The 12,873-nt window shown below is 48.4% G+C and overlaps 1 protein-coding gene across 1 annotated transcript in view; it reads right to left on the bottom strand.

Moving 5' to 3' along the window:
• Positions 1 to 12,006, bottom strand: part of LOC144773762 (protocadherin-8-like) — a 63,393-nt gene extending 51,387 nt beyond the window's left edge. Inside the window, exons 1-2 of the mRNA XM_078658886.1 lie at positions 9,607 to 12,006; positions 6,754 to 6,815 (exon numbers count right to left, since the gene is read on the bottom strand). Coding sequence (XP_078515012.1) covers positions 6,754 to 6,815; positions 9,607 to 12,006 — 2,462 coding nt within the window. The remainder of the gene's footprint in view (positions 1 to 6,753; positions 6,816 to 9,606) is intronic.
• Positions 12,007 to 12,873: the final 867 nt, after the last annotated feature.

Raw genomic sequence — 12,873 nt, 5'->3', positions numbered from 1 at the left:
TTACATTTGGGCAAATAAGCCAGAAGGCTATTCTAGTGTTGGAGAAACAGTGGAGGAGTGTGGGAACATCATTAATACCATAAAATAGAGTGGATTATTTATTTATTTTACTGCAACATGGATCGGATTATTGAAAGCAATGATGTGTCATGGAAGCTTATGTAGTGATAGAATGTCATGACGTGAGAGAGGTGCCAGCAGCCACAGCCCGTGGATGGAGTTTTGGTGGGGCGGAGACGCGGGGAGGGGTAGGGTGGGGGGTTCTAAAAACCGGAGTATGGATAATTGAAGGTAAGTAAACAATTTAATAAATAAAACGAATTTCGTAGCGCACCCTGCATCACATTTTGCGATGCAGGGCACGCTACGAAATTCGTTTTATTAATTAAATTGTTTACTTACCTTCAATTATCCATACTCCAGTTTTTAGCACCCCCCACCCTGCCCCTCCCCCACCCCGCCTCTCTGCCCCACCGAAACTCCCTCCACGGGCCGCGGCTGGGTGCCAGCTCGGTGAAATGGCACTTGAGCCCGGTGTAAGCTGTCATAATAAAATTACCTTTAGCATAAAATTACTTTTAGCTTCAGCGTGAGGAAGTTATTACAAGGCAATGTTTATATTATTGTGCAAAAAGAAGGAAAGTAATTGATAACTTAGGTATCTTGCATCCAAGAATGCGGCCCTTCTTCCATCAGGTAACATTTTTCATCTGGATTAATAAAATGGGCTTAACTTGAACTGCTGTTTTCAAGTGGTGGGCACCAGCAGTCATTTTTTGGAGACAAGATCTTTTTCTCAGAGCAAGAGAGATATGGGTAGAAAAAAAAATGTAAGGAGGAGAATGAGAAAAATAGGACAAAAGGGGGCAGCAGAGATGAAAAACCTGCAAGAGTGATACATTGCGGGTAGGGAATTTAAAGTGGTGTAAAAAAGAAGCGTGTAGTTAAATAAAGATCAAACAGCCTTTGGATTTCGACATCACAGCATTTGGCAGTGCTTGTAGAAGGCTTCCAAGGAAAGCTATGTGTCTCTACTGCTTTTTTTTTACCAATTATGCACCAGTAATAAGGTATCTCAGAGGTTAAGAAGCCATCTACCCATTTTCAAAAGAGTGTCATATGAAATCTATTGGCAAGATTCTCTTTCCAATAGATTTGCTTGTCTTATCGGTGGTTGGGATGGGACTGGATGGGATGGGATTGGATGGAATGGGAAATCTTTTTATCAAGTATGGTTTAGGAGGGTCATATATTTGAGTGAGAAGGCAAACTACTGCTTAGAGTGGAATGGGGAGAAGTAAAATGCCAGGTGTCTTTTTTAATATATGAGTAGGAGAAGGGAGAGAAAGTATGGTGGGTGGCAGGACACAGGATATATTTAATTTTTAATGTACAGCATGTTTGAGGAGCTGTGGGACATAAGGCCATGTTCTGCATGGCTTTCCCATGCCTTCACTCCCCGCCATAAGTGATCTGATTAGAAGATATTTTGTGTGGGCATACTTAACATAAAACTGCATATGGATAGTTTACACAACATAATATTATATATGGATACTTGTCATACCATGGAGTTTTTGATATCATGGACATATTGTACTTTGCTCTTGTTTTTATCTAATGTCAATTACAACCCATTAATGAAAACGATATATTGACAGCGCTCATATATACATCTAGGTGTTGTGCACAGAATCCGCCAGCATGAGTAGGGGAATTACATTTTTATTATTCGCTACTGTGACATCTTGCAGTAAAGGCAGCACTAGGAAGAGGTTACCGATTCAATTTCCACAATATCAACAGTGCCTCCAAAGACCCACGCGAGGGAGGGGCATCTGGAGGCCTGAATGGAGCAGTGCAATGGCAGATATGAACTATCTTCAACACTTTCCAAAACTCCCTCAGGTATCCAAAAAACCACAAAGAATAGGTAAAATTGTAAGTAACGCTGCGGCACCACCCCCTGTCCTCTCCCCTGCAGGTCGCTGAATTTGCTCATCTTTATGGAGACAAAAGAACCACAAAATGTGACATTTTCAGCAGCTCTCTACCACATGGTCACTCCTGAGTAGAATGCCTGAACTACCCACATTCTTTTATAATAGAGTGAGAGCAGCAGAGAGGGGGAGAAAGGACATGCATGGGGCAGATCATGAAGTCAGAGATGGAGGTGCTTCTTGAGGGAGGGTTCAAGAGTTGCAAGGCAGCAGGTCTGTATGTCTGTGAGTGTCTTGGTGATGACGAGCAAGGAGTGTGACAGGAAGGGAGTGCAGCCCCTTTTTAAGGGTCTCACAAGGCGCCTTTATTCCAGTGTAGCCAATGTATCATGAGCCTAGTAAAGGAAGGAAATTGGACTCCTGGGCGCAGTTTTACATGTAAAATACAAATACATCAATAAACAGGATTCAGTGGGCCTCTGGGTCCCAGTGCCACTGCACCTGCTGCACTAATGGAACCAACCTGCCCTCCACACCAATGCAGTTCTTAATGTCTATAATGTTTCACGTAATGCCCTGCCAGTGCTTAATTTGAGCCAGTGATTTCCGGTGCTCAGCACCGACACTTAATTTTCAGCACCAGGGCACGTGGCAGTCTGCCACACGGAGCGCAGTCTGGCTAACTTAGAGATGACCACAACAACAGTTAATTATTAACTCAATACACATTTTTTTTTAATTAGCTGCCTCCCAATCCATTCTTATAGCTTTGGGGGCCTGAAATCGTCTGAATTGTCACACTTGTAGGAGTGTGGATGTTATACTCAGGGCCAGCTGCGGGCCGTGGAGGGAGTTACGGTGGGGCAGGGAGGCGGGGAGGGGCAGGGTGGAGAGGGCTAAAAACCGGCATATGGATAATTACAGGTAAGTAAACAATTTAATTAATAAAACGCGATGCAGTGCGCGCTACAAAATTCGTTTTATTATTTTAATTGTTTACTTACCTGTAATTATCCATATGCCTTTTTTTGCCCTCTCCACCCTGCCACTCCCCCTCCCCGCCTCCCTGCCCCACCGTAACTCCCTCCACGGCCCGCGGCTGCTCAGGGCACAAGTCCTTAAAAAAAGAATTGGGGTGACGCTGTCACCGGAAGTGACGCCACGACAGGAAGTGACGTCCGAAAGGTGGCTTGCACCATCGGGCTCATTGCCTCCCCTCGCTCACCCCTTAGATGAGATTGCATCTGAGAAGTCAGCGCGTGAGCAGCATGCTGTGAGCTCCGAGCTCCTCGTCCCAGAGAGGTCAAAGAGTGAAGTCCAGCTGTTTGGCAGGGGGGACGGGGACGCCGTCCACGGGGACTGGGACGCTGTCCACCCGCGTGGTACCCCGACTCGATCCCTGGTAGTACTTGTGTTGTTACTATCACTGGCTGGGGCAATGTGTGGCACAAGGTGCAGTGGCCTCCTGACGAGAGCCCTGGCACCTATTTTTTTTGCAAATTAAGCACTGAATAAAACATATCCGCTGATATTTACACTTCTATAGTGCTATATGTTTTCAAACAGGTAATGGTCGTTTGTCTCTAAAGTGGTAACGTCATGTTTTAGTTTATTCCAACGCCCTATGTGGTGCACTGGTACTTGCTCTATGCCAAAAACACATATTTAAAGCACGTGACAAAACAGTGCAGCACAGACCGCAGGTGTATGAAAAACATAATCAGAGCCCCACAGTGAAGCAGAACGTCTGCCGTGAGCCTGGCTGCTATCACGCGGTATCACGCGCTTATACCCTGGGGCCGGGGAGTGAAAGGCCCGGAGCGGAGCTGAGGGACCGCCGCGCTCCACGGCACGCTCACATGATGAGCACGTGGCCCGGGTGCCCTCAATGCAATTAGAAACCGGCACAGCTGTGGTGCGACCGAAATAGATGCGCGCGCTTCAATAACGGCCAAAACAAACGAAAGTACTGGCATCCGCACCTTTTTCATGCAGTCCACAGAACTCGTGGGGAGACGCCCGCTTCGATAAATCACTTCAATTTTGAAACTCCCGCTGGGAAAGATGTGGGCAGGCACTTGACAGGTCTGCACTGCTATGTGCCTTTGGAAATGTGTTTATTTAGCAGGTGCAACATTTCAATCAGAAACATATTACGTAGCACTATCGTTCTACGTGAGTACTGTGAGGTAGGGTGACCAGGCGTCAGGGATTTGCCAGGTGAGTCCCTGTTTTCCACCAGCTGTCCAGACTGATTTTCGACAACTTTGGTTCATGTCCCGGTTTTTAGAGGGGGTCAAATGAAAACAGTGAGAGGCACCGTTTAGGTGTTCTAAAGCTGTGCTAGTTAGCAGCTGTTGAAAGTAAACAATTTAATTAACGGGTATGATGCTCGTTTAATAGGAATGACATTTAATGTATGTTCTTAGTGCCTCTTCTGTGTTCCTAAGTTGATGAGAGCTGTCATTCTGCGTCCCTCTGTTGATGTAAAATTGTAGTCCTTCTTCTTTTTTTGCAAAATGTTCCGTTTTTTTTTTTTGTTCTTAAGATCTGGTCACCCTATGTAAGGTGGCTCCCTGACCCACCTTAGTCGAAGGTTCACACTGTTCGCATTTTATGTTTCTTTAAATTCCTATTTGTAAAACATTAACATATCATCCCCCAAAGGGTTTCAAGGTGCTGGGGGCTGCCGGGGTGATTACGTGAGCTACTGTCAGAGTCACATGATGCTGAACTGAGCTGCGAGCAGTGATCGAACCGTGAGCGCTGCGCTCCAGAGGCAGCAGCTCCTGCTGCTGCACCACACCCCTCCCTTAAAATGCACTGTTGTATGAGTAAGACTGATGATGTCAAGCGCATTTCTACTGCAGTGCCTTATTAATACCTAAAGTAACATAAAGATTGTATTGCACGTATTTACATCAGATTAGGCAGTGTTTGACTTTGCAATGTTAGCAGACGTCTTTTTAATGGTGTGAACTCTGGCATGATGGTCAGGCGAGAGCTGAAGAGCAGGCAGTCTAGGACAAAGAAAGCTGAGAGCCTGGAAATGGGACAAGGTAGCCCTGGTGTGGCTAAAAGGTTGGCATTTGTAGATGTTATGTTCCAGATTTCCGTGTAACAGATTAGAGCATTGGATGGGTAGTTAAGGACTCGATCATGTACTATTTCAGATATCAGGGTCAGTAATGTGTACACAGCTTTGCTTTTAAGTGTGTATGATAGAACATCGAGGGCAAAAACATCCTGGGTGCAAAATTACAAGGCCTAAATGTCAAGGACCAAAATACTGAGGGGTAAGTGCATATAGAGAAGTAGAGATTTACTTTTGTGAACATCTACACACCTTGAATATACATTTAAAATGTATATATATATACACACACACACACACACACACACACTTAGGGGCACATTAGGATGGCGGACGGACTTGCGTCCGTCCGCCACCCTAGAGTAGGAGGGACCGTCCAGATATCAGGGTCAGTAATGTGTACACAGCTTTGCTTTTAAGTGTGTATGATAGAACATCGAGGGCAAAAACATCCTGGGTGCAAAATTACAAGGCCTAAATGTCAAGGACCAAAATACTGAGGGGTAAGTGCATATAGAAAAGTCGAGATTTACTTTTGTGAACATCCACACACCTTGAATATACATTTAAAATGTATATATATATACACACACACACACACACACACACACACTTAGGGGCACATTAGGATGGCGGACGGACTTGCGTCCGTCCGCCACCCTAGAGTAGGAGGGACCGTCCGCATGGGCTGCGGCGGTCCCTCCGTGCAAATTAGGATGTGACCGCCATCCTGGCGGTCACATCCTGGATATTTAACATTGCGGCGGGTGCAGCTTCAAGCTGCACCCGCCGCAATGTTAAAAAAGCATACATTGCATATGTATGCAGCAAGCAGCAGGCACCGCGCAGTGCCAGCCGCTTGCTGCATACATATGCAGGGGGGTACCATAGGTACCCCCCATGTGCACCCCCCACCCCCCCTTCACCCAGGGGGCCCGCAACGGGCCCCCGCAGTCAAGCACTGTATGCTTTTACACGGCGAAATATCCGCCGTGTAAAAGCATTTCTTTCTGTGCATCCTAATATGGTGGACGGTGTCTGAGAGACACCGTCACCATATTACAGCTTTTCCGCCGCGGTTGTAAGCCAACCGCGGCGGAAAAGCTGCGGACGGAAACCAGGACCCACCAGCCATCCTAATGTGGCGGTGGGTCCGCTGCGGTTTTTCCGCATCCTCCGGGCCGGCGGTGGATTCCGCCGGCCCAGAGGATGCGGAAAAACCGCAATCCTAATGAGCCCCATAGTGTCAAAAGAAATTGATGTGAAGTTAAATATAGAAAACCTATAAAACATTACTCCACAATATTTTGGGCCACGATATTTTTTTCACAATATTTTGCTCGCACGATATTCTAAAGTCGATATTCTGAGAGAATAGCACTCTGGGTCTTTGAATGAATTACATTATTTCCTAAAATGCACAGCTACTACGAGAGTGTCCCGGCGCTAAGGCATGCTTGGTGTGTGGAATGAATAAACGCCAGGCAGACTGTGAATGTAAAGTTCTTCGTGGGCAGTATTGATGTAGCTTGTTGGACAGCTATTAAGGAACAGTCGTGTAAAAAGCTTGGTGCATTATCTTGGTTCCCAAAATGCACCTTGTTCAGTTTACCCTAGAAATGTTGTCTGGTTTGCAAAACATTCATACACACAAAATTCAAATAATATATAAACATGCCCCTGTTAATTCATGTAACAAAACATGAAGGTCGCCGTTACCTTGAGGTGGATTTTCCTTCACTCCAGAGAGAGACCGAATGGAACAAAGTGGCAGTGGAACCCTGTGAACAAGAAAACAAGCATTAAAAGAAAAATGTACCTGACAGGTTCCTTCCGCACTCTACAAGGCACAAGCATTAACATTCTGTGGATTGCATTATGGTAGAATTGCAGACAAGACAAAGTGAAGAAACAAGAAAGACCACAGGTGGAGACCATAGTGAGACCTGTGAGAGTGATCACCAGCCAAGAATTATTTGAGGATCACACACAGAAATGACCAGAGGCTAGCCAGTTGCCATCCTTGCATTATAGAAGATACCATTCTCAGGCTGTATTTACCACACATCACAAAATACAACATTGAATCAACAATTTGATATTATTTACAGTTTGTACATTGTTGTGTATTATAACATGCACAATAACTAATGCACGTAATATCCAATAGAATTCCCAAAGGAGTCACGGTGACCACCCCTCAGGCCCTTGTGGTATCTACCACCTCAATTGACTTGTTTTGTGGTCCCAGATACAGCCTGCGGCTGCCCCCATAAATTATACTTTATAAGACAAACTCAACTGCTCCTTCAAGATGGAGGGAGTGTGGGACGACAGAAAATCTGGACCTCCCAAAACAATCATGCCTGAGCCACCTCAATGAAGGGATGCCTACTGGCACGCATTGTGAGAAGGGCCTGGGCATCAGGGCCATACATTGATCCCTTGTTGCAGTCACCATCCAATCACTTCCCCAGAGCCATTTAGGAAGGCTAGGTACAATCTGTGGTGGGCGACCCAGCCACTCTCTAGAAACCGTAGTAGCACTGCCTTGGTTAGAACTAATGGCCTCACACCCCATTCCATTGTGAATCCCCCCGCACTTTTATGGCCAAACATGACTCCTACCCTGCCAAACAACTCCACTCCAGGATGCTAGCTACAGGGATGGTGGGCCGGAACCCTGGAACTCCTCCAGGACTGAAAGTAGGAACAGCATGGCGCATCGGTGGTCGTCAGGGGCAGCCAGGAATCAAGGTGCGATAGGTAAGTTATCCAAGTCATCTATTTATACCTTGACCTACTACCCCTGCCGGTCGTCCAAGCCACACCTCCGACCCCCAGCAGAATGTGCTAGAATGTGTCAGGGGTCAGGTGGTGTTTTGAAGTCTTGCTAGGAGGAAAAGTACGGACTCCTGCGTGAGAGACGTTAATGAAAATGTGGAGGCATTAGGTGTTGAGAAAGAGGTTGTACCCTGCGGATGACAGCGATGAGGAATAAAGGGCGCTGTATGATTGGAAGTTATTCCTCCCTAATCCTATTTGACTTTCAAGCGTACGGGGCCTGCAACACAGCGCCCATGGCAGCACTTTAGGTTACAGGAAGCGCGCTTATGCGCATTGTGTCTGGGTCTCCTTCGTAAAGCGTCAACAGCACGCTCACTAGAAAGACCCTTTCATGTGCTGATTCTTTTTCAGGGTGTGAGGGTAAGACGTAGTGAATAACAAAGACGTTTTCTGTTCCTTTCCACCACCTTACAACCAATAAACATCAGATTGGCACAAACCCCCTGAAACTGCGGACTATTAATGACCTTCTTGCTTTCATTGACGGTAAGAGGTGTCATAAACTCGTGCTGCGTAGAGTCCGAAGGGTCGAGGGGTGGAGACGGGATATGGAGTGAAACAATCAAAGCTTTTATCAATGAATGCGACTGACTGCCTCCTTGAGAGGCCTGATCCCCCCCCCCCTATTCACCCCTACTCCACCCATGACAATATGTGCTCTGATCTGTAAGACAGGGCTGCAGCACAGCCATTAAGGCCGAGGGGCTTTTAACTTCGAAACGGGAGGATTCGTTCTATGCAGGCGTGCTCTGATGTAATATGTGGGTGTCCGTGTCCTGTAAAATGAAATTAATTTGAAAGATCGTGTCACAGCAGCGCTCAAGGAGGTGTTTCGTGAGAGTTATACTGTAGGTAAACACAGTTTGTGGCAAAAAAGGTAGCTGAGTGACCCATGTGTCATGTGCTCCCATGCATTGTAGTCTATTGTTATGGCTAATAATGTTTCATATTCTATTGTAATGTAATTGCATTTATATAGCACTTACTACCCCTGACCAGGCATCAACGCACGTTTTCGGGGAATAGCACACTACTCAGAACCCAAAAAGGACTAGTGGTGAATTAGTATAGTAAAATATGAAACTAATTTGAGTGGTGGACATGTTAGTCTGTTATTTGGATTGAAAAGCATAGTGGGGGATGAAAGAGGGAAGGGTTTGCATGTATATAGCTCTTGCTACCCCTGATGAGTTCCTATAGCACTTTTCAATGGGCCACTCTGGAACCCAAAAAGGATTAGTGGTGAATTAGTGTAGGTAAATATGTGTTGTGTTTGACCTCTCCAGGAACATTTGCTTTCAGCTGACAGGTACCCAAGCAGCAGTGTTTATCAGTGTATCATAGGCCCTAGTGCAAGGAAGAAAGCCCCTCCCCCGTCTGTTGTTTGAATTATAAAGTGCGGCAATAATCATAGTTCGGTTAGCCCCTCAAACCTCAGGGTCCGGTGCCACTTCACCTGCTGCACCAATGGAAGCGACGCCCCTGTGCTCAGTCTGTTAAAGGGGTGCGTAGAGCACGACGGCTTTTATGTGTCGATGGCTTTTATGTGTCGTGTTTTCCAATTAACGTACACCAGTCGGTTAAGTGTGATACTGCGCCTCCGAAGGTAAGGGACAGGCAGGACATGAAAGTAAGTATGGGTCTCCGTCTCTGTGGGTGGCAAATATCCTGACTCTATAAGGAAGAAGGAGAAACAGGCAGTATTAATACGGTCACGAGTCTTACCTTCACGTCTGCGCCACTGTCATTGTCACGCGCTGTGTAAAGACTCCCGGACTCTCGGCTGTCACCTGAACATGGCAAGTCGTCGCTGCACTCAGACTCGGTGCTGACTGAAAGGTGAATCCTCTCTGAAAGGGCATCATTGTCTTTGGAGCTGCCGACTTCTGGATGAGTAGTGGTGATAAGCAAATTGTCTTCCTTGCGCCGTGAAATATGTTTTGTGTTTTTCTTGCACTTTGTTGCAACGGAGATTATAGCGGCAAAAAGCAATAGACAGCCCCCGGCCAACAAAGTAATGGAAAGAATCGAGGTGTCTAGTATCACAGCTGTAGAGTGGAAGGTCACGAGCTGGTCGCTAGATGGCGCTGTGTCCGAAATAATTAAGTTAAGATACACGACAGAGGACATAGGTGGCGTCCCCCTGTCAGAAACAGCAACGGCAACAGATAGAGTGTCTGCAATTCTAAAGGCGCCTAGGCGACTTTTCATATACAGTTCTCCTGACATTTTGTTGATAGCAAATATGGCCTGTTGGTCATCCAGTATTGCGAAGAATAGCTCGGAGTTCACCCCTTCGTCCTCATCCGTCGCTTTGAGCTGCACCACTCGATAGTGCTGCGGGGCGCTGAGGGGCAGCAGGATGTCGGCAGAGTCGTTCCTCAGCGGGGGGAAGGTGATGAAGGGCGGGTTGTCATTCTGATCCACAACCTTGATCCTGATGAAGGCCCGGGTGCAGAGCTGTGGCAGCCCCTCGTCTCTGGCCTCTATCTCCACCTCTATCTCCTTCAGGCTTTCGTAGTCAAAAGGCCTCACTGCATACAGAGAGCCCGAGGACGGGTCCACGGTGATTAAAGTAAACAGGGGGGCCCCCATCACCTCGGTGTCCACCAGGGTGTAGGTCACCTTCCCGTTGTGCCCCAGGTCAGGGTCTCTGGCCGCCACAGTGGTGATGAAGGAGCCCGGGGCGTTGTTTTCGAGGACAGAAACTTCATAGACGGCTTTAGCAAAGAAGGGCGGGTTGTCGTTCTCATCGCTGACCCGGATGGTGAACTGACGGACGGTTTTGAAGGGCGGGGAGCCCAGGTCTTCGGCCACGATGGTGAGGTTGTACTCGGAGATCTTCTCCCGGTCCAGGGCTGCGGTGGTCACGATCATGTAGCTGTCCTCGTAGGCCTGCTGCAGCTTGAAGTGCTCGTGCCCGTAGAGGGAGCAGTGCACCTGCCCGTTGGGGCCCGAGTCTCTGTCCAGGGTGCTGATCAGGGCCACGAAGCTCTCCCTGCTGGCGGCCTCAGTGATGTGCGCCACCCCGGCGGTGATGGAGGTCAGGGGGGTCACGGTGATGCTGGGCGCGTTATCGTTGACATCAGTGACGTGCACGATGATTTTACAGGTGGCAGAGAGCGGGTTGGCGCCCAAGTCCTGCGCCTGCACATCGAACTCATAGGTCTGCTTGGTTTCAAAGTCCACCTGTCCGTCCAGAGTCAGCCGCCCTGTCCTGGAGTCCAGTTTAAAGAGCTCCCGGACCTCGGGGGAGACCTGAGAGGTGAAGCCGTAGACCACCTGTCCGTTCACCCCTTCATCGGGGTCAGCCGCGCTCAGGGCCAGCAGCAGAGACCCCAATGGGGCGTCTTCCTGCAGCTGCACGGTGATCAGGGGGTGCTCGAAGACCGGGCTGTGGTCATTGAAGTCCAGCACACGGACGGTGACGGTGGCAGTGCCAGACAGGGCCGGGCTCCCTCCATCCTTGGCCACCAGCTCCAGGGTGAAGGTGCCCTGGTTCTCCCTGTCCAGCTCTTTCACCAGCACCAGGTCCGCGTACTTCACCCCGTCCGCCCGGGTCTGCACCTCCAGGCTGAAGTGGCTGTTCACGGAGATCTGGTAACTCTGCACAGAGTTGGTCCCCACGTCCTCGTCGATGGCGATGTCCAGGGGAAGGCGGCTGCCTAGGGCGGCACTTTCTGAAACCTCCACAGGGATCTCGGCTCTGGGGAAGCGGGGGGCGTTGTCATTGATGTCCCGGACCTCCACCTCCACGTTCACGAGCCGGAACTGCTCCTTGGAGAAGCTGACCACGTCCAGGGCCAGGGTGCAGTGCGGGGTCTGCCCGCAGACCTGCTCCCGGTCGATGCGCTCCCCGATGGAGAGCTGTCCGTCGCTCTCCCGCATGCGGATCAGGGACGCGTTGAACTGCTTCATCAGGCGGAAGCTGCTGTCCGGTCTGTCCGCAGAGTTAAAGAGCAGATCCTCGGACAGCACCGCGATCACGGAGCCCGGCGGGTCCTCCTCGTAGGTGAAGTACCGCGAGGTGTCTGCCAGGGACAGGGGGGCGGTCAGAGCAAGTAGCAAGGTCACAATGGCCCTCCAGAGAGAGGTCTGGCTGGAAGCCATCTGTGGTGATTGCATGTTAGCAAATTTGATGATTTTGTTCTTCAGTGATTATTATTTATTCTTCCTTCTTTTGTGCTTTAAGGAAGGGGGATGTGTGGTGATTGCATGTTACTTTAAGAGCTGTTAGAATTATTATGTGTAATGGAATCTACTGCATTGCTCTGTACTGAATAGGAATGCTATGATCTCATTTATGCTGTTCCTGTTTGTGTTACTGCATGCACTTTGCTTCTCCTGAAGTTCATCTCGAATAAATACCTGAATACCATTTCAAGGAGTTCGTCCCCTTTATGAAGATGTCACTACACCATCCTTGCGCTAACTGGAGCTTCGCCTCCGGCTCTCGAGACAAGTAAAGTGTTCAGAGCGCGGGACGTTTAAAAGTTTGTCTGAAGTTTCAGCACGAGTAGCCTCCTTTGTGCCGCAGCGAAACCCCGGCCACTTTAGTAACTTATTGCAGCATCAATCCTTCTTAAAGCGGCTTCTCTCCCTGCAGGCAGAGTTGTGACTGCTGCATCGGAATGTGGTCTTTTATCCCCTTGGGACACACCACCCGTGCAGACATATGTTAATGAGGTCCATGCCCGGCCAATCAACCAGTTGCTGGAGGCAAATGGTCGACAGTCCGAGCAAATGAGTCTGTCACTCAGGCCTCCGCAGTGGGACGCCTGTGAAGTGTAATCAGCACCGTGTTTATGTGCAGAACCAAACTACCTAAGGAGCTGAAATTGATACACGTGTTGTTCTAGCTCATTGGTCGCCACCCAGTTTGTTCGTAAAATGCTGCATCTAGTGGAGCTAAAGTATCGACTCTCACTGAAAAGGGTTTATTCCAGAAAACAGTTCCTTATTTAAGGGATGCAAGCCATAGTTGAGTAAGCT

This window comes from Lissotriton helveticus, chromosome 8 (assembly GCF_964261635.1).
Source record: "Lissotriton helveticus chromosome 8, aLisHel1.1, whole genome shotgun sequence".
Taxonomy (NCBI): Eukaryota; Metazoa; Chordata; class Amphibia; order Caudata; family Salamandridae; genus Lissotriton; species Lissotriton helveticus.
The sequence above is the reverse complement of the archived record's forward strand: the minus strand, read 5'-3'. Positions and strand labels throughout refer to the sequence as shown.